The sequence below is a fragment of the Cannabis sativa genome, chromosome 1 (assembly GCF_029168945.1).
Source record: "Cannabis sativa cultivar Pink pepper isolate KNU-18-1 chromosome 1, ASM2916894v1, whole genome shotgun sequence".
In the NCBI taxonomy this organism is placed as follows: domain Eukaryota; kingdom Viridiplantae; phylum Streptophyta; class Magnoliopsida; order Rosales; family Cannabaceae; genus Cannabis; species Cannabis sativa.
This window is the reverse complement of record NC_083601.1, coordinates 37,534,204-37,559,437: the sequence shown is the minus strand read 5'-3', so window position 1 is coordinate 37,559,437 and position 25,234 is coordinate 37,534,204. Positions and strand designations below refer to the sequence as shown.

Sequence of the window (25,234 nt, the reverse complement as noted above, 5' to 3'; positions counted from 1 at the left end):
CCATATTTTTCAACCTCTCTCTCTCTTCCTCCTTTCTCTCTCAAATCAAACCCAAAACCCACGCACCTCCATGCCGAGCCACCTCCTCCACCGCACAAAACCCACGCCGATCCACCTCCTCCACCGCACCGCTCGACCGCCGCAACCACCGCACCGCTGGACGCCATGACCACCACGAAAACCGACCAAAACGAAAACCCACGCGCAGGTCCGATTCAGGCGTGAATGGTTGGGGAAGACGAAGACCCGATGGGTCCGATAGGGCTGGGCTGGGTCCGATGGGGGCTGTGCTTTGATGGGGCTGGGCTGGGTCCGATGGGGGGGGGGCTGTGTCCGATGGGGCTGGGTTCGATAGGGGGGCTGGGTCCGATGGGGGGGGGGCTGGGTCCGATGGGGGGGGCTGGGTCCGATTGGGGGCTGGGTTCATAGTCAAGTGTTGAGTCAGATTTGAATGAGGGGGTAATGTGGGAATTAAGTAAATATTGTCCTATTTTACCAATATAAGGTAGGGGAGTTATATTTGCACCCCTTAAACTTATAAATACACCCCATTATTAAAAAAAAATATAAACTTAAATAATTTTTAAAAATTACTCTTAATATTTTTTTAAAAATTTTTCTTCACATTATTTTATGTTAATTTTAATACTTATTTTGATTTTATTTTCATAATTTTTTCTAACTCATGTGTATTTTTTTTTTTCTTAAAAAAATACCTATCAAACAAAATTAAATTATATTTTAATTTTTTTATCATAATATTTAAAATATACTTTATTTTTGTTTGATAGGTATATTTTTTAAGAATATGAATTGAAAGAAAAAAGTTTAAAAAAATTAGTACAATTAAAAATATAAATTTTATATAAAATAAAAATTATCAAAATGGGGTGCCTTTAGAACTTTTTGGGGGTGTAAATAAAATTTTCCTATAAGGTATTTTAGGTTTAAGGAAAAAAATTTCCCTTAATGTAAGGATAAAAAATCAAATTTCCCTTATGAGAGGGGTATTATTAAGAATAAATTCTTTTACTTTTTTAAGTATATAAAATCAAATTTTTTTTGTAGAATCACTCTAAATTTTATATAAAATAAAAATTAATATTATTTATTTTGAAAAATATAAAATAAAAATTATTAAAATAAGGTGTTTTAAAAATTTGTGGAGTGTAAACAAAATTTTGGTGATAACACGAATATGAAAATAACCGTAATAACCTGGTAAAAAGGAAAATGAAAAGACTGTAATAACCTTGTTAGTTGTCGCGCCGAAACAAACCTGCTTGGCTTTGGATTTCTTTTCTATTCGCAACCTTTGCTCCTGCTTGCGTCTTTAGCTATCTCAAATTTCTGTCTAGGGTTTTCTAGAGCTTTTGGATCGCCGAAAGTCCCAGAAGGTAACCAATCTCCGTTCTTTCTTCGTTTGGATCTGGTTCACTTTCCTTTCCCGCTTTTTATTATGTATCTAGGGTTTAAGTATTCCAATTTACCCTCTTTCTTATGGTGTACTCGTATAAAATAAATAATGGGTCATTCAGGTAATACTTTCTAATTTAAACGACGATATTGATTGTGCGAATGTATGTTATATGTATTTGTTTGTATTTCTATTGAAGGGTTTCTTAAGACTGTGGTTGAAGAAAATGAGGCCTATCTTTTGCGGAAACTTGGAGTTTGACTCGCGCCAGACTGAGGTTGAGCGGCTCTTTAGAAGATATGGCAAGGTTGAGAGGGTTGATCTAAAGTCTGGTAAGAATTTATTTATTTATTCGTGTTTAATAATAAAAATAATAATTTTAAAATATATTTGCTATTACATTGCTTATGATTAAGTAAAGACTTGATTATTTGATGTGGATTCTTGTTTGATTGGCGAAGCCTTATTTGCCGTTGCCAACATGCTATTTGTTCGTTTTTCTAATGCCTGGAGTTATGAGCTGTGATGCTTTGTTTTATTTGTGGTTACTGAATTAATTTGCAAAGCTCCGGTGAAGTCTTAAAAGGACCTGTGTCACTTTGTGGAAACTGATTTATGTTATGCGGATTTGCTTGTTTCTTATTCCTGCTGTCCACGCAAATAGGGAGGATGGATGGTTAAAGTTTACCTGTAATTAAGCATCGGAACAGAGATATTGGTTGCTCACAGATGTTTCACCTGTGATTTTTTCTGATTTGTTGTTGACCTGGCAATTCTCATTGATGAGAGCTTTATCTTATACTTAATCAAGGGCTTCCAGATCCAGTGCCAAAAATAGTGTACAACCATGTAGAATTTGAATTTGTCATTAGAGATATAACTCGTTGACCCAATTTTCACCGTGACGATGCTCTTCTTTCATCTATCATTCTGCAGCTTTCAAATTTGTAAAGTGATTATTTTTTTTGGGGGGTGGGTGGGTGGGGGGTTATGAAGAAGAGTGTCTTTTTGCTTGGAAATGCAATCTTTTTTAATGAATGTTGAGAGATGGGAAAATAGAAATTAGAAACGAAGCACACCATGTGTAAGTGTCTTTTTGCTTGGAAATGCAATCTTTTTTAATGAATGTTGAGAGGTGGGAAAATAGAAATTAGAAATGAAGCACACCATGTGTATGTGTGTGGGGGATAGCACCATTCTGGGCAGTTTAAACTGTAACTTCTGGGTGTTTACTTGGAGGGTATTTGGCAGGCGTATTGCACATTTCCCAATTTTAGCTTGAATCATCATAGAGTTCAGTGTATGAGCTGACCTGGAAAGATATTAGCTTCTGCAAAAAAGGGTCAATAAGATATTCTCTGAACATTTCATTTTTTTAATGGCTGTATACGTTTCTTCCCGTATAAGAGAAACAAGTTTCTATGAAACACATACCCCAGGACTCAAAAATTTCTTTGACGCAGGATTTCCTGGAATGTCCATGCTCTTCTTGGATGGATGTGGTTCTCCGCATTTCTTTTTTAGATGTGACCAGGCTTCATCTTGTTGTATTTTTCCAGAAGAATTAATCTGATCTGCCTTAGCCCTGCCATCCGACATTCCATCAGACACCATTGCTTTTTCATTCCTCATGACTTTTGCTCAGTGTTCAATTTCAGACATGTATCACCAGTTACATAGTAGCATCATGACATTGCAGCCATTGCAGGTTTTCTGTTAATTTCTAACATTGTCTTTTGAGAAGTCTGGATTTCTATAATGTTTAAAATGTCTGAACTTTTTTCTTTTTTTAATCATTTTCTTTTTTGATTGTTTATCAGTATTATAGTTGTTGCTATTTTGTTACTACTATGATTTTTATTGTGGTTTGGAAAATTAACTTGGTCATGAATGTGGTTTAACTTTGGTGTTTCCTAATTATTTGATTTTACAGGGTTTGCTTTTGTTTATATGGAAGATGAGAAAGATGCTGAGTATGCTATTAGAAGACTTGACAGAACAGAATTTGGTAGAAAGGGACGTCGACTGCGTGTGGAATGGACTAAGGTAAGTTAATAATCTTTAATGGTTTGGAATTTTTAAAAATTTCTGCATTACATGGCTCCCCTTTGCCAAACAAACTTATTTGGTTTGAAAAATTCAATACTTGTAAGTTTTACCACTGTACCTCAATTGACAGATTTGTCTATTTGAGTCATTCCAAATTACACACTAGTGTGATAGCTCAATTGTTAGGCACGTGGTTTGCCTTTATAGCTTGAGGTTTGAATCCCTCCCGGGCATCAACATAGCAATTGCTATGGTATTTTGGTTCCCAAATAATGTAGGGGGTAGGCAGGGGAGCTTAGTTTTTTTCCTTTTTTTCGCCCTAATGTTTGCACAGTACAATCATATTGGTTTTTCCATCTTAATCCTCTTGCCTCCATCATTTTATGTCCTTGAGCTCAATTACGTGGAAATTCTTCTAAATAGTAATCTTCTTTTTAGTTTCATTATTAATTTTTAGATTGTGACATTATTACATATGTGTTAGGTGGATTCTTATTTTTTCTTTATCTCAGTAATTATTATTTTTGCTAATCCCATGAAATTTATGGCTTGCAGCAGGAACGTGGGGTCAAGAGATCTGGTGATTCAAAACCTTCAGCCAACACTAAGCCATCAAAAACCCTATTTGTAATTAATTTTGATCCAGTTCATACAAGAACAAGAGATTTGGAGGACCACTTTGAGCAATATGGAAAAATATTGAACATAAGGATAAGAAGGAACTTCGCATTTATTCAGTTTGAATCACAAGAAGATGCTACCAGGGCATTGGATGCAACAAACCTGAGGTTGTACTTTTGTGTTGGAAATTCTTCGGTATAGTTTTTCGAGGGGGTGTCAGTCTAAGACAAGTGGCCCTTTTCTCTTTTCTAAAAAAATTCTTCAGTATAGTTCCCTAATAGATAAATTTTGCCTCAATTTTTGTCTTTTTGTTTGGACAAAAACAATATCTAAATCATTTTAAGACTTGATTCAAACAGTTTTTTCTTGGAAGATTGCATTGTCTCTATTATATATCCCTTGCCTTGCCTTGACTTTGATTTTTCTTTTTGTGAGTTTCAGCAAGTTTATGGATAGGGTGATTTCTGTTGAGTATGCCATTCGTGATGATGATGATAGGAGAAATGGCTACAGTCCTGATAGAAAAGGTCGTGATGCATCTCCTGAAAGAAGCTATGGTCGTGGGAGGTCTCGTAGTCCATATCGTAGAGATAGGGAAAGTCCCGACTATGGCCGTGGATCTCATGGTTCCAGACCTGATTCAAGAAGAAGTCCTGGTTATGATAGAGGAAGAAGTCCTGGTTATGATAGAGGGAGAAGTCCTGGTTACGATAGGGGGAGAAGTCCAGTTAATGACAGATACAACAGGTATAACAAGGTTCTGCATTTGTGTAGTTTTAGAGGTTTACTTTTTCCATTTGTTGTTATATCCTTCTGTTTGGTTCTTTCCTGAAAATTTCAACAAAATAATACAACTGAGAACTGTAGACATATTAATGAAAACTGTAATTATAGAAAAGATTCTGAACTCAGTCATTTTGTTCATCTGAACCGTAGAAACATTAGTGAAAACTGAAATAGATGTTTATACTCGTTATCTTATGAATATACTGAACTTAGATGCTCCAGCCTAATGGTGTTTTTTTTTTCTCCTGAAACGCAGCCGTTCACCACTGCCAAGGGAAAGATCTAGGTCTTAAGAAGTTCCGTGATGATAGTGTTTGGTAGGTTTTTGTACCCGGTTGACATTCTAACTCTTGGAAATTGACTTGTCTGCCGCTCTTGTGATGTGTTTGAACTTTAAACCTTCATGTGCTTTTGAATTCTTAAATTATAGATATTGTTTTAGGCTGTTATGTTTTATGGATTTTTAATCATTTTTATCTGCAAGTTTATATCCACGGTTGCTTGGACTGTCTGCATATATTGGTCATTGGGGAATGGAAATCGGTACCTTGGTTCATTCTAGGAGAAACATGACTCCCTTTGTGGAGTTTTGAGATGTGAGCATCTACTTTTTGGTAATTTCCAGGCACAAAAAAACCGACTTTGTTGGGCACATAATTTCTTTTTTTGTCTACATTATGTCTGTCATGATTTTGAACTTTTCTTGGTTATTATTGATGATTTAAATCTTGATTTGAAATATTTACACGATTATCCATATTATTTTGGCTTTCTTGATTACATATATGTGGAATCACTATTGTATCAGTAAATCTAATACACTCAAAAAAAAAAAAAAATTATGGGAGCAGTACAATGAATGGAAATGTATTAATTTTTATTTTATTCCTTTGTTTAGTTTCATTTTAAAAATTGAAATGTTATTCTAATAGAATGAAGTACTATATGAATGGAAGATGAAATTGATTTATTTATTTATTTTTTTGATTTTTTTTTTAATTCATTCTATTATTTTCATTTGTACTCATTTTTATTTCAATTTTTTTATCCCTTCCTACCAAATTTACCCTAAAGTATTATAATCTCTGTGCTTGGCAAGTGGAACCATGAGATGAGTGAGTAAAAGGATTGATTTTCTCACCTTTATCGTTAACAATTTTTTTTTTTGACAAATTATCGTTAACAATTTTAAATAAATATAGAAGCAATGATCCGTAGTTTTATGTAACATGTCCCTCTTAGACAGTCGTGTGCCTAGGTCATTGTTTTCCCATATTTTTATGCCCAATAGAGATATAACTTGAAATTTCTCCAAATTTAAGGGAACAAAAAAATGGTTTTAAGGTTGGGTGGGGTGGAGTGCACTGAAAAGGGCCACAACTTGAAAAAAGCAAACAAAAAGAGGAAAAGCAGCAAAGACAAGGCATACCGGACAGGTAACAGTGTCACGTCCTTTGCACGCGTCTTGGTTGGCTCCCTTGTTCTGATTCACTCATTCAAACCGAGGCAGCCTCTTCTCTCTCTCTCTCAACTTTACCCAATCACGCAGCCATTTCCACATTTAAGTCTCAAATATATGATGGTTTCTTCTGTTTAGATTTTACTAAACAAAAAGTTAATACATAATACACCAAGCTCCCAAAGTAAAATAGGGAATGAGAAAAAAGAAAAGGGGGACTTGTCCTTTTCTTTTTGTTTTTAATGTCACGTTGTTTGAGGTTGGTTGTAGCAGTATTATAGAGAAGCAGTTTTGAAACTTTTTTTAGATTTAATATTACCGTCAGTTGAGTCAATTGTCTTTTAACTAATGATTAAAGGTACTATATTAAAAAAAATATATATATTAACAGATCAGTGTCTTTGTTTGGCCATTGGATCCTAAAAATTATGGCCATGCATCACTCATCATGATATAATCTATTTATAATTTGAAACTTGTTTGAACCCTTGATGGAATCTTGACATGTTGTGTTTGTGATTATAGTAATATCACGAGAACGAAAGAACCTCATCCCCATGATCAAGATATCTAAGGTTATGACAGGGTTGTGATTACTTGTCTATGTCGTTTTGTTTTTAACACTAAGTCATCTAAACAATAACAGTACTTTGAATCTATTCCTATATAATAATACTATTTTGTAAATTTATTATGACAGAGGTAGAACTGTAGAGGCATCAGTGATCAAAATTAAATGTAAGGTATGTTGTGTTTGTCATTTAACAACGCATTTTACGAAACAATACAAAAATGTCTACTTTAAGGTCATAGTACTGCGCACGCACTAACTATTACTAACATAATTCCCACATTAGGTCTTGTATATTTGAAATGATATTTTCTAGCAAATATTACAAATAAATAATAGTAAATAAAAGCATTATTTATTTACTTTTTTTAAGATGAAGATAAATAAAAGAATTCTTTATTTTTTCCCCTAAAATAAATGAAAGCAATATTCTTAGTATCATTACTTAACTTTGTTTTCGTCTGAAAAGAATAATAATACAAAGACCATTTTAAATTAAATAATATACCAACACCAAAATTAATAGCTCTATTAAATATAAAACTTTAGTACAATCGCGGGCATACCATAAATTTAAGAATAATTAGCTTTTTTAGTCCCTGTACTTATGACACTATACTATGATGCCCCTTAATTTATAAGTGTAGTTAAAAATACCCCCTAAAATATATCAGTTGGAATAGTATAATCCTTCTATCTAATTCTGTTAAAATTGACTAAAGTTGACTGTTAAATTAATAATGTGGGATTATACATAGATAGTAGTTGAAAAATTATATACCATTAGGAAAATAAATTACAAGTCATAAAAATTACAATCACAGGAAAAAAAAAAAATGAAAAATAACATCCCAAAAAATAGAATATCATTACCTTAATTTTCCAAAAATCTCATGTTCTTTCTAGTGATATCCATCTCTTCAAATACTGTAGAATCCTAATTTTACACCTTTTTATAATTTGAACGGCTAAAAAACGATTGGAATTATTTTAATAAAATTACTTTTATTAAATTTTTTAAAAGGTTATGAAATTATTTTTTAATCATCTTTCATTGTCCGTTATTATGCCACCTCATAGTCAATTTTCCCTCTAAAAAGAGATGAAATTACTACTCTATCCTTTGTTATAATACCACATCATCAATACAAACGGTATTTTTAAACAAAATAAACGGAAAATTTAAATGTATGCATATAAAATTATACAAGGACTATTTGTAACAAGCTGAATAGATTAAGGGGCATAATAGTATAGTGTCATAAGTACAGGGGGTAAAAAAGATAATTATTCTAAATTTAAAATCCATTGACTTGGAAATTTATATTTTTCATATAGTTTTTCTATTATGGTTTTCTATTTTTTTCATATTGTTTTGTTTTTTTTTTTTGGTGGGTTCCATTCCTATTGACCTGTTTAGTGGTAGGAATTTTTTTTGTTGGCATCCTTCTTTGTTTGGGTTTAAGTTTCGAATTTCATCGCATCTTTTAAGTTTTCACTTCATGTGGCACTGTCAATGGAATGAAAAGTAAAAACTCTCTAAGTATATACCGATAATTCAACTAATAAAGAAGATGAGGTATTAATTCTCTATATAACTGTCAAATGATTCTCAGGTTTATGCTACTAAACGAGTAAGGAAAAGATTTGTATCACATAATCTATTTTATTTTCAGATAAAAAGAATTAAAGAAATGTAATCTTTATTAGCATATAATGTTCAACAATCAGTTTATGCAACTCAGTAGTTGTTAAAATATATACTAAATAAATTAAATCAACACTAAAAATTGTACTTCGAAGAAGTAACCATTTTTAAAATACACAACTCGTAATTTATTAATTTTCTTTGTTAAAAAAATGTGACACATTTTGATCACAGTGCATATGCATCATAACAAACTTTTCTTAAACTTGCCAAAAAAGAAAAAAAAAAGGACTTTTCTTAAAATTATATGTAATAATAACGATTTTAAAAGCAAGGTGATAAATGATAATATTAATTATTGTTCTTATCATTTTTGTGCATGGATACATGTAATTATTTCTGCCCCTTATTATGATATATAAAATATTATAAAAATTAGTGTTACATGATGATTAATTTCAATATTTATGATTACATTTATTATAATGATAAATGCTGATAAGCTCATGTTGGTGTCAAACCAAATTTTTTGGGGGGACAATTATGTGGATTCTTAAACTTTTATTAAGCATCGAATTTTCACGTTAAAAATAAATAAAAAGGGCACTGGTGGCCTTCTAAAACATCATCATAACGATACCCTTATAAATTTCATAAACATAATTAATGTTGGAACCTTCCTTTCCACCGTATCAATTTTTGAAATTTAGAATTGTAGCCAGTATTTCATAGACACCATTTATTGTTATTTATTTTTCTTCTTTAATATTTCGTAGAATGATGAGCATGGCCACCGATTTGAAATATCAATTATTATGTATGTTGTTGGGTAAGAAAACTTTCAATTATTTAATCTCAACATTTCCATTCCCCATTTAAAATATAGTTCGAAATATAATATTTTTTCCATTAAAAAATTAAAAAAAAAACAAATTCAAAATAGGCCTAAAATGCGCGGCGGCAATGACAATAAAATTAGGATGCTTTTAATAGTTGTAGTTTTATTTACTTTCTTTTGTATTAGTTTTAATTTTATTTATTATTATAGGAGGATGTAGAGTTTAATTACCAGCTTATAAAATACAAAACTAATAATTTTTTTTTTCTAGAGTATTAAAATTTATCATAGTATCCTTCAAAAAAAAATTTATCATAGTAAAAAAAGATTTTTTTTTTTTTATTTTTACATTTTAAAATATTTTCTTTTTACATTTTTTTACCAAAATCTATATAAAAATTCACACAATAACTAATGAACTAACATAACAATTATTGGACCAATCAAAATTATAAATTTAAAAAAATTAAAAAATAATATATAAAATAATTTTTTTAAAAAATTAAATTTGAATACCAAAAAAATATAAGAGATAACATTTACAGCAATCTGTCGCTCTCACACGTGGGAAATATTAGGACCGTTTAAAACTTAAAATAACCTTTAAAAGTGGCAACCCGTCTCCACCTCACTCGTGGCGTAAATTTCCACGTCATCCTCTTGGAAATGTAAAATTTTATATATTTAAAAAGAAAGCATATTCAAAATTTAAACGGTCGGATTTTTTGACATACACGTAATCACAGCCGTTTGATCCTCAATCATGTTCGACGTTTAAAGCTTGCTTTTCTTTACATCTCTTAGCTGTCCAGCTAAAACAGTAAAATAATGGCAATATGTTTTTTTTTTAACAGAGAATCTAAAGGGACAGGGGAAGAGAGAGACTGACATTTTCTTCCATTTGGAGAGAGAAATAGAGAGAGTTTGAAGATTTTTCAAATACAAATTTGATTGTCTCCTTCCCTGCTTGCTCTTTCTGAATCAGTTATTTTTCTATTAGGAGTTCAAATAAGTCAAAGTGGCAAGTGGGGTTTTCATATCTACTACCACTCTCGTGTCCTTTTTTTGTAATAAGAAACTATTTTAGCTTCTGGGTACTCTCTGATTCTGAGAAATTCGCTTGATGAAAGTGAGTGACGATGGTTTTGTGAAGGTCCACATCTGTATTTTCATGGCTGGTTTTGGAATCATTGTGGAGATATGAAAGTGGGTTTTGGAGTTAAGAGAGAGAGGAGAGATTTTTTTTAAGGGGTATTTTCCTTTTAATATTTTGCATAGTTGATACTTAAAGTGAGAGAAAGTGAGTGGAAGAGAGGTTTGAAGATGAAGCTATAGTAAATTCTTGGGATTGCTTTCTTAAAAGAGAAAAAGACAAGTTTCTGGTTTCTGAGTCTTAAAGGTTGGTGCTTGAGGTTGTTTTTACTTTCTTTTCTTACTCTCAGCTTCAGAATACGAAAAAGTCTTTTCCTTTTTTTCTAATCATCCTTAATTAACTGTGTTTCTTATAAATTAGATGCTATGTATATTTATATATGCCTATTTGTATAACTAGGCTATCATTGTTTTTTATTTTTAAGAACTGTTGGGGTACATCAGGAGTAGGAGAGGAAAGAGAATTTTGTTTGACAAGTCTATATCTGATGATTATTAAGGATAGAACCCTTTGAAAGATCTTCAATCTCAAATCAATTTGAGGTAATTTTCTACATTGTTTTGTGTTTTCTTAAGAAATTTATAGTGGGGTTGGTCCATCTTGGAAAATTTTGAGTACACTCTTTATATACAACTGTAGATAGAGACTCCTGTCTTCTCTTCAAAGAAAAGTCTCTCTCCCCTCTTACTCTACCAGATAGCTTAGGTCTTTGGGGGTTATATAAGGCAATAAGGCAAATAATTCTCCTTTCCCATCCTTTTCAAGAAATCTTGACCATAGGATACATACAAAATGCCGATCAAGATCGAGTCAGCAATCCTCCCATTTTCTATATTCAACAGCTCCATCTTTGAAAAGTAAAGATCGTAGCTTTAATTTCTGTTTACCAATTTACCCCAATGAAGTAACTAGAAACGGCTCCTATGTTCAAGGGCATATTTGGTATAGCGTATGCACGTGCCGACGGCTTCTTAATTGTGGCAGCACTTATTTTTTAGCCGTTAAAAGTAACTTCTTTCATTGTCATCAACAAATTTTATATCTTAAACTTTAATTATCATATTAATTAGTTTATGAATATATTTTCTTTCCTTCATTTACTTTTCATTTGGCATTAAATGATCACTTGCAATAAGCTAGAATATTAATAAAGAACTCGTGGGCCATCATTAGGTACTTCGATCTTGTTGGTCGGTTCTTGTTTTTCAGCAAACAAGCATTGTGTGATTTGTACAAGATTCTCGAAGCTCTTGATGTGGTGCTGTTTGTTGTTTAGATTTTTTTAATGCATTCTGTGCTTATTTAATTTCAGCCATATTCTATAGTTAAAATGTTTTATAATAATTGCAACTGCTCCACGGCTCCTAATTTTTTTTAATGTGAAATACTATTTGTTTTTGTCATTTTTTATAACTAATAAAAGGTTTGGTTTTCTTTCCAGTTTTTCAGTTTACCAAATTTAATCAAAGCCAAGATCGAAATCATGGTTGAAGAAAGTGGAAATGAAGAAGTTTTGGTTGATGATAACGTGTCAGCTGAAGACTGGCTGTCACACGCACAAGAGCTTATCCCTGTTGCAATGGCTAAAGCAAGAGAGGTTAAAGGATTCCCAGGTAGATGGAAGATGATCATATCAAAGCTTGAGCAGGTTCCTTCACGTTTATCAGACTTATCAAGCCATCCTTGCTTCTCGAAGAACACTCTTTGCAAGGAGCAATTACAAGCGGTGTCAAGGACATTGAAAGACATAATTGAGTGTGCAGAGCTCTGTATATTGGAGAAATATGAAGGCAAGCTTCGGATGCAGAGTGATCTTGATGCACTTTCTGGGAAGCTTGATTTGAATTTGCGAGATTGTGGGCTTTTAATCAAGACCGGGGTGCTTGGTGAGGCTACTCTGCCCTTATCTGTTGCGTGTTCTTCAACTGACACGGATGTTGCTGCTTATGGCAACATAAGGGAACTCTTTGCTCGTCTTCAGATCGGGCACTTGGAGGCAAAACACAGAGCTCTTGACTGTCTTGTTGAGGTCATGAAAGAGGATGAAAAGAATGTCTTGACTGTTTTAGGTCGTAGCAATATTTGTGCTTTAGTTCAATTGCTTACAGCAACTTCTCCTCGTATACGGGAGAAGACCGTGACTGTGATCTGCTCCCTTGCTGAGTCCGGAGGCTGTGAAAATTGGCTTGTTTCTGAAGGTGTGCTGCCTGCTCTCATAAGGCTTGTGGAGTCTGGTAGCAGTGTTGGTAAAGAGAAGGCTACAATTTCGCTTCAGAGATTGTCAATGTTGGCTGAAACTGCTCGTGAAATCGTTGGCCATGGTGGGGTTCGTCCGCTGATTGAGATATGTCGAACCGGGGACTCAGTTTCACAGGCTGCGGCTGCCTGCACGTTGAAGAATATATCAGCTGTGCCCGAGGTTAGACAAGCTCTAGCTGATGAAGGGATTATAAGGGTCATGATCAATCTCTTGGATTGTGGAATTCTGTTAGGATCAAAAGAGTATGCAGCTGAGTGCTTGCAGAATCTCACTGCAAGCAATGAGAACCTAAGGAGGTCTGTTGTCTCAGAAGGTGGAATTCGAAGCTTGTTGGCATACCTTGATGGCCCTTTACCACAAGAATCAGCTGTTGGGGCATTAAGAAATTTAGTTGGCTCGGTTTCAATGGATGTGTTGGTTTCCCTTGGCTTCTTACCGCGTCTGGTTCATGTTCTGAGGTCTGGATCACTTGGTGCACAGCAGGCTGCTGCCTCTGCAATCTGCCGGGTATGCAGCTCAGCCTCAGCTGAGACAAAGAAGATGGTAGGGGAGGCCGGTTGCATTCCCCTTCTTGTCAAGATGCTGGAGGCCAAATCCAACAGTGCCCGTGAGGTTGCAGCACAGGCGATTTCCAGCTTGGTGACACTTTCACAGAATCGCAGAGAAGTAAAGAAAGATGACAAGAGTGTGCCTAATCTGGTTCAGTTGCTTGAACCAAGTCTTCAAAACACAGCAAAGAAATATGCAGTATTTTGCTTAGGATCTCTTTCTTCAAGCAAGAAATGCAAGAAGCTGATGATTTCTTATGGGGCCATTGGGTATTTGAAGAAGCTTAGTGAGATGGAAATTCCTGGGGCCAAGAAGCTGCTTGAACGTTTGGAAAGAGGGAGGTTGAGAAGTTTGTTCATGAGAAAATAGGAAAAAAAAAAGTTGCAAATAAAATATATTGAGTCTTGTATAATGAGAAAAAGGTCTTAATTTTCAGCATGTTAGCTGTTTCATTGTCTATATGAAACAAAGTAGTTAATCCATGAAATGGGACACTTATCAATCTCAAATGTTCTCCTAGTTATTTATGAAATGTATAATCTCAAATCACTATGTTTCTCTTTTGATTCCTATTTCTACGGAATGTATAATATACCTTCATTTTCTTGGTATCTTATTCTTTTTCTTACCTTTATTCTTATTCAAATAAGTGTGTTTATTGCATGAACAGGAGAACTAGACTGACTTGTATCATTTTTAAAGGTGCTGTTTTTGGTGGAACATTTGGTTTGCTTTTTTAGCCACTACATGTAATTGTATTAATTTATAAAGCTGGTACTTTCTTATTATAATTAGGTTATAATTACTCTTTTGGACTCATAGTCACAAATATACTTCTTTTAGCTTGATCTACTTGCCGACAATGTCATAAAAAAAGATAAAAAATGATTTGATTACAAAGATTTGAGATTTGTGTTTAGCTATAGTGAATTGTGCATCTACCAACTATCAAGGTCGGAAAAAATCAACATGACATCATATGGAAGATATGTTAGTTACAATATCAAGCAAAGCACAAAGAATTCAAGTTAACCCCACCATTATTTTGTCATAAGACTTAATATTTTGGTTGAGCCTCTTGTTAACTATACAAATATTATCAATATATTTTTTTCTTCAAAAGGTCTTTAAAAATAAAAAAGAACAGAATAGGAGAGACAATAAACGATATTCCCACTTCAATCGTGTACATCAAATTGTAAGGGGAACTCTATAAATATAAATCCTACTTTTTTTTAATAATACTAATAATAATAATAAATTCATGTGTCGTGGATAGGAGGGAGGGATTTCATTGGTGTTGGGGGGCGTAATTAGACACTCATGAATGATGAGCACCTCAATCAATTTAGTGATGTTTTTTTTTGGACGTGAAGTTCTTTCAACTTCAAAACCAATGTGGACTCTGAACCACAGGAGTGGTCCTTCCCGCAGGCAATCCTCATTCCTTGCCAAAATAATAAAACTGCAATTACTGATATTGTTCAACTGTGATAAAAAAACATGACCAAAAAAGTAAAGCACAGGTCCAATTTGGTGGAGTTTTTCTCTTCTTCAGTTTTTCAGAGTCTGTCAAAATAGCAAATATTCTTCCAGCTTCTTCTGTTGTCTAAATATATTCACTGCAACCAACCACAGCCAAACCAGCTTGTCCTTATTAGGAAAAGGACTCTCTTGGAATCTTTTGAAGCTTCTCATATTACAAAGGGCTGATTACTTTGGTCAAAACTCCAGCAAAACTTGTATTGGTGTCTGCTTCCCGTACACTAATTGTTCATTTTGATGTAGACAAGACAGCCATGTCTCACTCTCAATAAGAATATGAAAGAAAACTCATTTATCATATTTCTGGCCACCTCTTCTATCAATACTACCAGCATGGTATCACCATTCACCTTTCTTGTCATTAACACTGCTTTTCATCTTGCAGAAAGTCCAAATTTCATCTCAGTGGTAAAGCTTCTGCTAGTACCCTCCACAAAGACATGCCATTTTGCATGTAGATTTTAAGGCAGCCAAATTTTCCTCCAAATCCATTAGTTGTGGCCTTGCAGACCAGAGTATTATTCGAACTTCCAGTCCTAGTAGGGTATCCAATGGAAGTTACAAGAGAGAAGCTACTTTTTTCATAATAGTTCTGGCTTCTAGGATTCCTCTTACTTGGTCGTTGGTCTTAATATTGCTTTGCACTTAGGATTTCAAGTGGGTGTTGCCTAAGTTATAATTAGATTGTTATTTCTTGATTATTCAAAAGGTACGTCTGCTCTCTTTATTCTTTGAGAACCAGTTGATTATTTTTTTTATCTGAATTTCCAAATCATTAGTAATTCTATTATTAGTCCAAGAGAAGTTTGTACATGTCTCATTGTTGTTACTTGTTAGTAATATGGAATTTCACCGTAGACTTGGAAACATGTAGCAAAACAGAATTATTTACAACAAGAATATGAAAAAAAAAAACAAGTGGAAAAGGAACTGAAGAACTGAAGGTTTGAGGATTAAGCGACTAAATTTTTGTCTTGGCTAGTTTAAAGGCAATTTTTAGGACTTCACCATCAGATTTGTTTTTGTTAAACCCAAACACAAATAACACAATATAATTACAAGATAGTGACAAATATTATATGGTTTAGATGAGATTTAATAAAATGGATAACGAATCTAGACAGACATTGCTATTGGTCTTACTCAAGCCAATGGTCTAATTTCTATGGTATCCCATAATAAACACAGAAAAAGAAAATAGAAATGAGAAGAACAAGTATTGGAATTTGGAATGTATCGACTTGTTCGAGGCCATAATCAAAACGAGATTAATTTGATAGGCACGGAGAATCGATATTATTTGATATAGCCAACCTTCAATGCAAACTGCGCCATTTTATACGACGCTTTTGCTCTGCAAATTGGCCTCTATTTTTCAATAACATAAATCATAACTTAACATAAACATAAAACAAATAAGATGTGGAAACCTAACAAAACAAAGAAAAACAAATAGAACAACCCACACAAGGCAAATGACAATTGCAAAACTTATTGTGGAAAAGAGGCACCTTAAGCTTCCAATTTATAAGCTTCTTCCCTAACCCTAATTGTTATGAGCCAGTCACAAAACCCAGCCCATCTTTTACTTGTTGGGCTTTACTAGTTCACAGACCTTCCATCCACTTGTTGGTAGCAAAAGACAACATTTAATTAAAAAAAAAAGAACTTGATAGGTGAAATCATTTTTTATTTTCATCACAAATGAACATTTCCTTTTATCTTTTTAACAACATCATTTTATATTTTATTACTGTGGTACACTTGGCATTTTCTTATGAAATTTGTATATCTCATATTGGTATTTATAAAACTTTAATTTTTTACATAGTAGTAGGGATCCACATTTCTCCAATCGGGATAGCCCCACGAGGACCCGCTCTTAAAGGGGTGGGGTGGGGATTCTCTGTCTAAATGAGAAACAGAGCGGGGATATGAATTACTTTTTGTCCTCGAATGTTAAACGGGGCGGGACAAAGATCACACTCTCCGCCCCGACAAGGACCCGTTTACTATTTTATTCTATATATCTAGTAATATTTTATATTTTATAATTTATGTTTGTATTTTTTAATATATTAGTATTTTTTTTTATGAATTTTAAATTGTGTTTTAGATAATAATTAATTTATTAAATAATAATGTGTAATATTTTAATTATTCTGTAGTTTAATATTTTTATAAACTTTATTTTTTAATTAAGGAATTTTCCGTCCCGTCTCCATTAGATTCCTCGTTCCATCTCTGATGAAAAATAAGAGGGATAGAGATTAAAATAACGGGGATGAAAATTTAAATACTTAACAGGGATAAAGATACCCTACAAAAAAAAAAAAAAAAAAAAAAAAACAGGGATAAAGATAGGAATGGGGAGCACTCCCCGCCTTGTGTGCATCCCTACATAGTAGTATTGCTGAAATTGGAATCTGCGTGATTAGTACGGATAGTTATGAATTGGTACTTTGGGTTGCATATTTAAGAAATTTGTAAATCTGATAGTGGTATGATTATCTATTTTATTTTTTAAGGTGAACTACTGAATTTTATCTATGTTCTCTAAAACACACAAAAATATATTTACACAAATTTTACTTCTTTCTTTCTCTCTTTTTTCTTTTTTTTTTTTAAAAAAATCTGATAATGGTATTTATGCATTTTATTTTTTAGGGTGAACTACTGAACTTTATCCATGTTCTTTGAAACACAAAAAGATAATATACACAAATTTTACTTATTAATGCTGCTGATATTCAAATTCACATATATATATATGTAATTAATGAACTTATTTATGCTCTCAGACAAACATATATATTACATACACTTGACAAATTAATGATGATGACTTTAAAATTCACATAGTTTGAAAAAATAAAGAGCACATTTTTCCAGTTGGTGTGGATACTATGATGACGCACGGTTTATTATCACTTGTTGTGCTTCTCTGAGATCTTGATGTGCAAACCGTTAGGATACGTCAAACCAGGTTTTCTGACGATCTCTCCTCCTTTGATTACACTCCACCTAATAAAAATTAGTTTCCAGTTATTAATTACACATATACAATGCATATTAATTGTTGTTAAAAAATCAAGAGCACTTCCAATTGCTTTTTTACCATATTTTTTTAAATATATCACCAAAATTTTATTTTTGATATTTTACCCTACATTTTTACATTACATAATATTCCAAATTCTTTATATTTTTCTTTATAATCATTTAAATAATATATTTTAATGTTTTTAATAAATAAAATATTATATATATTATATTATATATATTTATGGGTAAGTGAAAAGTGAGAAAGTATTAAAATAATATTATATATTGAGAAAGAAAGAAAGAAATAAATTAGAAAACTAATATGTAATCTTTAGCTACATTTAGCTATTTTATTTAAGTTAGAATAGTGGATATGTAAGAGCATTCTCTCAATTCTATTTTTTTTTTTTCAAATAAATCATTAAATTTTTATTTTCTGTATTTCACCTCAAATTTTTACATTAGAGCACTCTCATCAGTTTTTCTATTTATCTTTTAAAATACATCACTAAAAACTTATTTTTTCTATTTTACCTTAAATTTTTACATTACACTATATACATTACCAAAATTCAGCTTTTTTCAAATTTTAATATATTATATTCATTTCAAACATATAACAACCCTATTTACACATATCCTCACATAAAAGGTAAAACTAAAACCCCAAATAATTAATAAAATCTTTTTAAAGCAATGAATATTATTTTATAAATAGAGCATGAATAATAAATTTTAAAAAAGTTTTAAAATAAATAAAGAGTTTAAAGCAAACTTCTCTATTTTATATTATTAGAATTATATTTTAATATTTTTTATTTATTTTAAATATTATCTTACCATTAATATAATATTTATATGTATTTATTATAATATAAAAAGATGGAGAGAAACAAATAATAAAATATAATTTAGCTCATAAATAGTATATGAGCTAAATCTAGATGTGATTTGAGATGAAATATATGTATTTTAAAGTACCTCATTGAAGAGCTTTTTTTAAGTTTTTTGCTATATTTTATAAATTTAACTATTATACCTTCATATATATGTGGATGCTTAAATGAATTTGTGAAGAATGCATGGCTAATTAAGTGAAATATAGAATTAAGTGAATTAATTAATTAATTATTACTACCTGTATCTTGAAACCAATTGAAAAAGGAAAATGGCCATTTCGAGCTTTGCAAAGTCAGCTCCCACACAAAGCCTGGCACCGCCACCAAAGGCCATGAAAGTCTTGGATCCTACGTGTAAATCTTTTCCCTGTGTGTGTTATTTTCCAACAAATATTAATTTTTATTAATTAATTTGAACAAATATTAGTTTATAAAAAAAAAAATTAATTATATTATTATATAGGTAACCTGCCATCGCCAGGGATTAAATTTAAGAGGGTCATCATAAATATCGCCACTCAAATGAGCCACTGATGGAACAACCATAACTAACCAATTTGCTGGAATTGTATATCCTGTAAATTAACTTTCTGATCAATATCACTCTCAACCAATTTAATACAAACATAATAATCTTTTATAATTGTTACACATTTATAAATTCCGTATAAATAAATTGAAAATAATATAAAACGGTCAACGGCCACCAAAAATTTATTCATTTCCTCTTTAATTTATTTAGGGTTTTCATTAAATTGGAATATATCATATTTTTATATAATACAATGTTAAATTTTAATTTATACTAAAATATTATATATTTAGGTGTACATAAAAAATATCACACGTAGTTTTACATAAAAATATCGCATAAAATATAATATAATACAATATTACTTAATACGGCGTTCTAAGCCCTTAAGGAATAATTTTTCAGAAATTAATTGATTGACTTGCCTTTTATCTGAACATCATTCACAACTTTTCTAAAGATTCCTGGAACAATATTTGCTAGCCTGACTAGTTCATTGATAACCTGTACAAATGAATAACCCATAAATACCCAGAATCACTGGATGGGTGTGCTTTAAATAAATTAAATATTCATAATAAAAAAACTAATTTACTCACCATATGTGTAAATGTCATCGCTTTGTATTCTTCCCACGTGAGCTCAGAGTTTTCATGAAAATCAGTACTGCCAAACGACTTTTTATTATTGTCTCGTACTCTTTCTGCAATTTTTTTTTTAAATATTATATATATGCATGTTATAATTTACTAACACACGTCACTAACTATATATATGACAAAAAGCTAGAAAGAAATAGTTCTAGTCCTAGGAGCTAGCGAGAGAGCTAAACAAAACGAATAACAACCAGTGTAGTACTAAAAGGTATGAATAAGAACATCACAAATTACAACAGTGTGAAAAGAGACAAAATCTTTCATGGTATAGTGTGAAAGTGATCATATTTTCAAAACATAACTTAACTACCAGAAAAAAGATCACACATAAATACCGTAAGTTGTGCTAGCACTTGAGGGTGATCAGAAACCAACTTAATTGCTAATGTAATTGCTGATGAAGTGGTCTCAAAGGAAGCAAACAAAATAGAAAAGACCATGTCTACAACAATCGCTTCATTTAGAAATTTCTCTTCTCTGTTCTCCATTTCTTCAAGTAAATGGTCCAAGAAATCACCCTCAACTTTCTTTGATGCTTTCTTCCTTGTGTTTATAGTATCTTTTATTACTTTAATCACATTCTGTCGTCCCTGTCATATATATTATCATGAATATTAATTAGTATATATATAGTTTTTTTAGTTCATTATATAAATAACAAAACAAAAATAAAAGCAGTACCTTTATACATGCATGAAAAGCAGTTCCTGGGACGTTTAATGGAAAAGATATAAGGCCATCCATGAATTTGTTGAAGTTATCTTTCAATTTCTTTCCTTCCTTCAGTTCCTCATAACTTAGGAGCTTCTTAACAATAAATTCAAATACCATCTGCCAATTTTTATAAACCGAACATATTTTTAAATTTATAGATCAATTTTGATATGCATGCATAGCATCACGATAACTAATAATAGTTATAAAAATATGTTTATATTTATAAATATTTTACGTTTAAGGCTCCTTGTTTTACGTCTACAATGCCACCATGATGAGTAAGCCATGAAAGGATGTGGGTTCGAGTGGATTCACCCATCTCAAGAATAAGACGTTCCTTCAAGCTTTGAGGGCCAAGAAGGTGTAAAATCAAGTTCTTAAGGTACTTGTGAAACGTTCCTTGATAAACTAGCATGCTTTGATTATCACCCACAATCTTGTTGAAAGTCTCCAAGTACCAAACCCGGAAATCCTTTCCTTCTTGTTGAAATATTTGGTAATTGAATTCATGGTCAGTTGACACTATCACTTTCTGCCCAACTATGCTAGTGCGAAACAACGATCCATACCTGAAATATAATCAAAAATATATCTTTTTACTTTAGAATAGTAATTTATTAATAAATTAGTATTTTTTTCCTATTTGTTCTCCTTATAGAATACTGCTTGTTAAGCAAAAAATAAAATAAAATTATGACATGGAATCAACAAAAACGGTACTTACTTTGACATTCTAGTTTTGATGAATGGTGGAATGTCATAGGTTGAAGTTGGAGAAAAGAAATGGAGAGTCTCACCAATAAGAGGAAAGGCCATTGAACCAGGTGGTAGCTTTCCTTGGCTCTTTGGGTTCTGCCATCTGTAACACCAATGACTTATCATTATAACAATCAAAGTTCCCATGCACAAACCAACTACATCCCACATTTTGATGATTAACTCGATCGATGGACCTAGAAGACAATTAATGTATAGGCCTAGACTGAGTTGTATTATTTTTAAAGGTGCTGTTTTTGGTGGAACATTTGGATTTGCTTTTCTTAGCCACTACATGTAATTGTATTAATTTATAAAGCTGGTACTTTCTTATTATAATTAGATTTTATTTTTTTTTTAAGGAAAATCGATACAAGTTAAAATAATAAAAGTAATAAAATTACGCAATCAGAGCAGAATTTTCTTCCATCTATAACAATTCATTGTCTATCCTAAGGGCATGCAGAGATACCCTACGAGCACTAGACAATAAAACCATAATATCAGAAAAGAAAATCTCAAAACTGAGAGTTGTCACTTCCAATGCACTAGTAGAACACTTACAAAATAAAGAGAAAAAAAAATCAATAAAATTTCCCTTAAAATAAAATAAAACAAAATATGAAATTTTATATAAATAGTCGCATAGAATTCTTTATGTAAATACTAGAATTTATTTATTTTCATCTTTATTGTTGACGGTGACCACTACATTTGGGGCCCGTTTGGCACAGCTTTTGGAAAAGCTTAAGCTGCTTTTCAAAAAAGCTGTGACAAAAAGGTGTTTGGTAAGCAGTTAAAAAACAGCTTATTGAAGAAATTATGGAAAAGCTACAGCTAAAAGCTAAAGCTGGTACAACCCAACTTTTAGAAAAAGCTGTTTTGATTAAAAGACTTTATAATAAATTATTTTTACTAAAAAAATATTTAATTATTTATTATATATTATAAAAAATAAAAATATTTTTTAAATGAAAAAATATTTAAAAATAAATAATATTTAAATTTCTAATTTTTTATTTTATTTTAAAAAATATTTATATTTATATTTTTATTATTAACAAATAATATCAATTTATGTTTCTTATAAACTACAATTTTATCTTTTGCAAGTGATAAAAATATAATTAAAAAATATTAAAAATTATTTTTATCAAATGCATATAAATTTATACTATAGAAAAAAATAATTAAAAATATATAAAAAAATAAAAAATTTATATAACATATTTTTTTATATATATTTGTAATTATAATGAACTAGATTAAAATATTATCATTATTGTAATAGAATCTTAATAACTCACAGCACTTTAAAAATTATAATTTACCAAACACTCAACTCAGCTTTTTTCCACAGTTCTGCTACAGCTGCTTTTTCCCACAGCACAGCTACAGCTGCTTTTCCCCACAGCACAGCTGTGCCAAACTGGCCCTTGATGTGTTATTATTAGATCATACTAATTTTATAAAATTAAAACTAGCCATATAATAACTTTATAAAATCAAAACTAGTGATGTTAGTCTTATTACAATTAAATTATAATTACTGTTTTGGACTGATATATAGTCACAAATTAACTTCTTTTAGCTTGATCTATACTTGCGGACAATGTCATAAAATAAGATAAAAAAAATGATTTGATTACATACAAAGATTTGAGATTTGGGTGTAGCTATAGCAAATTGTGCATCTACCTACCATCAAGGTCGGAAAAAGTCAACATGACATCATGGAAGATATGTTAGTTACAATATCAAGCAAAGCACAAAGGATTCAAGTTAACCCCACCATTATTTTGTCATATATGACTTAATATTTTGGTTGAGCCTCTTGTCAACTATATAAATATTATCCTAATTATTATTGATTAATTATATTTTTTCTTCAAAATGTCTTGATCATGAGACAAATTAAGAACATATATATAAAAATAGAAAATTGCTATATTATTGCAGTTTTTTCTTAGTAAAATTTGATAAACGCCGGGCCAGCTCAATAAACGAAATTCCCACTTCAATCAAATTGTGAGAGGAACTCTATAAATATAAAGGGAAATTTGATTTTCTATACTTAGAAAATCAAAAATTTTTTTCCCTAAACCAAAAATTTAAAACATAAAAAAACTATTCCTTTTTTCTCAAAACCCCAAAAATACCCCCTCACAATATTCTCTCTCTGCATCATCTCTCTCTCCCTCTATCTCACCCCAACCGCCCACCCTCACCCGAACCACCCTCACCCACCCACGTCAACCCCAACGCCGATCACCACCCTCACCCCCGTCGACCACGACCCCAACCCCTCCGACCCCAACCCCAACCCGAAAGAGCAACCCCGCCCCTCGAAACTTTTTTTTTTTTTTCCTGCGATTTGAGAGAGGGAAGAAGACAGAGGTCCGATGGTCGGACCTAGGGGGTCCGATGGGTCCGACCATCGGACCCCCAAGGTCCGACCGTCTTTTTAATTTTTTTTTTTTTTTCGCGATTTTGGAGAGAGAGGAAGAAAGAGGTCCGATGGTCGGACCTTCGGGTCCGATGGGTCCGACCATCGGACCCATCGGACCCGAAGGTCCGACCGGCTTTTATTTATTTATTTTTTTTTATTTTTTTTTCCCGCGATTTGAGAGAGAGGGGAAGAGAGAGGTCCGATGGTCGGACTTTGGGGTCCGATGGGTCCGATTGGTCGGACCCCATCGGACCCCATGGTCCGACCATCGGACCTGGGGTGTGGGATTCTTGGGACCGGCTAGATAGAGAGAGAAAGAGAGATAGTTTTAGTTTGGGGGTATTTTTGGGGTTTTGAAAAAAAAGGTATAGTTTTTTTAGGGTTTAAATTATTGGTTTAGAAATCAAATTTTTTGATTTTCTAAGTATAGAAAATCAAATTTCCCAATATAAATTCGTACTTTCTTTTTAAAATAATAATAATTGAAAAACTGTGATTTTATATATGCTAATTGATTAAAGTTTAAATTATTATATTCTAACTTCTAAGTGTTTAAGTGAGTACATAAAATTGATTTAATTAAATATTTTTATAATTATAAGATTATTTTAATCCAAAATATTTGACTTTTTTTAATTTTATATCCTTGTTCACATTTGAGCAAAGTTGAATAAATGAAAATAGAATTTTATGGCGAATTAGAAGTTGAATAAAATGCTCAACATTCATCATTTATATTATAATGACAATATTGATATGTTGGGAAGTGTTTGTTGCCTTCACGTGATAGTTCAATCCCAAGCCTATGTTGATAATTAGGCAAGCCCATCAAGCTCGCTCACCCATTTCACTCCAATCAAATTTGTGTACGAAAACATCTCTCAACTGCTATCTAACATGTTGGCTATTGTAGACATTGTCCCACATAGAATAAATGGTAGAGAATTGAGCTATATATAAAAACATAGACTATTCCACTCATTACCAATTGGTTTACGTTACATTTTATTCATTGTATTTACATGAACACTTACTACTTCTGGTAGGAATAATTCCATTACTTACTTAGCCCACACAAAAAAAAAATTGATAAAGAAAGACAGAGAATCTCAAATCAAGATATTAATTATATTTTGGTTTATTATTGCATTTACGTGTTTCCTTCAAATTACCATTGAGTGTCAAATTAAACTTGATACTCATTAAAAATTTTGGTAATAAGGACATGAAAATATTAAGGTGGTGTTTGGTTGGAGATAATGAAATAGAATTAAATGGAAAGGA

The 25,234-nt window shown here is 31.8% G+C and overlaps 3 protein-coding genes and 1 non-coding gene across 15 annotated transcripts; 2 read left to right on the top strand and 2 right to left on the bottom strand.

Moving 5' to 3' along the window:
* The first annotated feature begins 1,243 nt into the window (after positions 1 to 1,243).
* Positions 1,244 to 5,356, top strand: LOC115706600 (serine/arginine-rich splicing factor RS41). Of its 7 annotated transcripts, none has more exons than XM_061114283.1 (6): positions 1,245 to 1,397; positions 1,617 to 1,749; positions 3,351 to 3,463; positions 4,025 to 4,254; positions 4,529 to 4,834; positions 5,130 to 5,356. In XM_061114283.1, the coding sequence occupies exons 2-6, from the start codon at positions 1,644 to 1,646 to the stop codon at positions 5,164 to 5,166; spliced, it is 792 nt and encodes a 263-aa protein (XP_060970266.1). In that variant the 5' UTR covers positions 1,245 to 1,397; positions 1,617 to 1,643; the 3' UTR covers positions 5,167 to 5,356. The 7 variants fall into 7 exon arrangements, with proteins under 7 accessions (XP_060970261.1, XP_060970266.1, XP_030490167.2 ...); XM_030634307.2 differs by having other exon boundaries at positions 4,022 to 4,254; XM_061114278.1 differs by lacking the exon at positions 5,130 to 5,356 and having other exon boundaries at positions 1,244 to 1,397; positions 4,529 to 4,996.
* Positions 5,357 to 9,877: 4,521 nt separating this feature from the next.
* On the top strand, positions 9,878 to 13,962 carry LOC115706599 (uncharacterized). 6 transcript variants are annotated; one of them, XM_030634303.2, is made up of 3 exons: positions 9,878 to 10,788; positions 10,967 to 11,084; positions 11,984 to 13,962. In XM_030634303.2, exon 3 carries the CDS (start codon positions 12,026 to 12,028, stop codon positions 13,718 to 13,720), a length of 1,695 nt encoding a protein of 564 aa, XP_030490163.2. In that variant the 5' UTR covers positions 9,878 to 10,788; positions 10,967 to 11,084; positions 11,984 to 12,025; the 3' UTR covers positions 13,721 to 13,962. The 6 variants fall into 6 exon arrangements, with proteins under 6 accessions (XP_030490163.2, XP_060970247.1, XP_030490159.2 ...); XM_061114264.1 differs by having other exon boundaries at positions 10,967 to 11,549; XM_030634299.2 differs by lacking the exon at positions 10,967 to 11,084.
* Positions 13,963 to 16,126: 2,164 nt separating this feature from the next.
* Positions 16,127 to 16,251, bottom strand: LOC115708488 (small nucleolar RNA snoR86). The gene has a single exon (XR_004009986.1). It is a non-coding gene; the product is annotated as a small nucleolar RNA snoR86 (small nucleolar RNA).
* A 1,450-nt stretch (positions 16,252 to 17,701) lies between these two features.
* On the bottom strand, positions 17,702 to 21,784 carry LOC115703624 (cytochrome P450 87A3). The gene is given in 10 exon segments (XM_061108339.1): positions 17,702 to 17,920; positions 19,080 to 19,207; positions 19,309 to 19,415; positions 19,798 to 19,876; positions 19,972 to 20,043; positions 20,046 to 20,075; positions 20,364 to 20,618; positions 20,710 to 20,859; positions 20,981 to 21,314; positions 21,470 to 21,784. Coding segments are annotated over 10 exon segments (1,455 nt in total). The 5' UTR covers positions 21,673 to 21,784; the 3' UTR covers positions 17,702 to 17,823.
* Positions 21,785 to 25,234: the final 3,450 nt, after the last annotated feature.

Excerpts from the sequence above, each read along its gene's own strand:
- LOC115706600 (XM_061114272.1), top strand. The coding sequence starts at position 1,644 with ATGAGGCCTATCTTTTGCGGAAACTTGGAGTTTGACTCGCGCCAGACT. Across the intron at positions 1,750-3,350 it reads GAGGGTTGATCTAAAGTCTG|GGTTTGCTTTTGTTTATATG; the intron begins GTAAGAATTTAT and ends TTGATTTTACAG. Across the intron at positions 3,464-4,021 it reads TGCGTGTGGAATGGACTAAG|CAGGAACGTGGGGTCAAGAG; the intron begins GTAAGTTAATAA and ends TATGGCTTGCAG.
- LOC115706599 (XM_030634299.2), top strand. The coding sequence starts at position 12,026 with ATGGTTGAAGAAAGTGGAAATGAAGAAGTTTTGGTTGATGATAACGTG.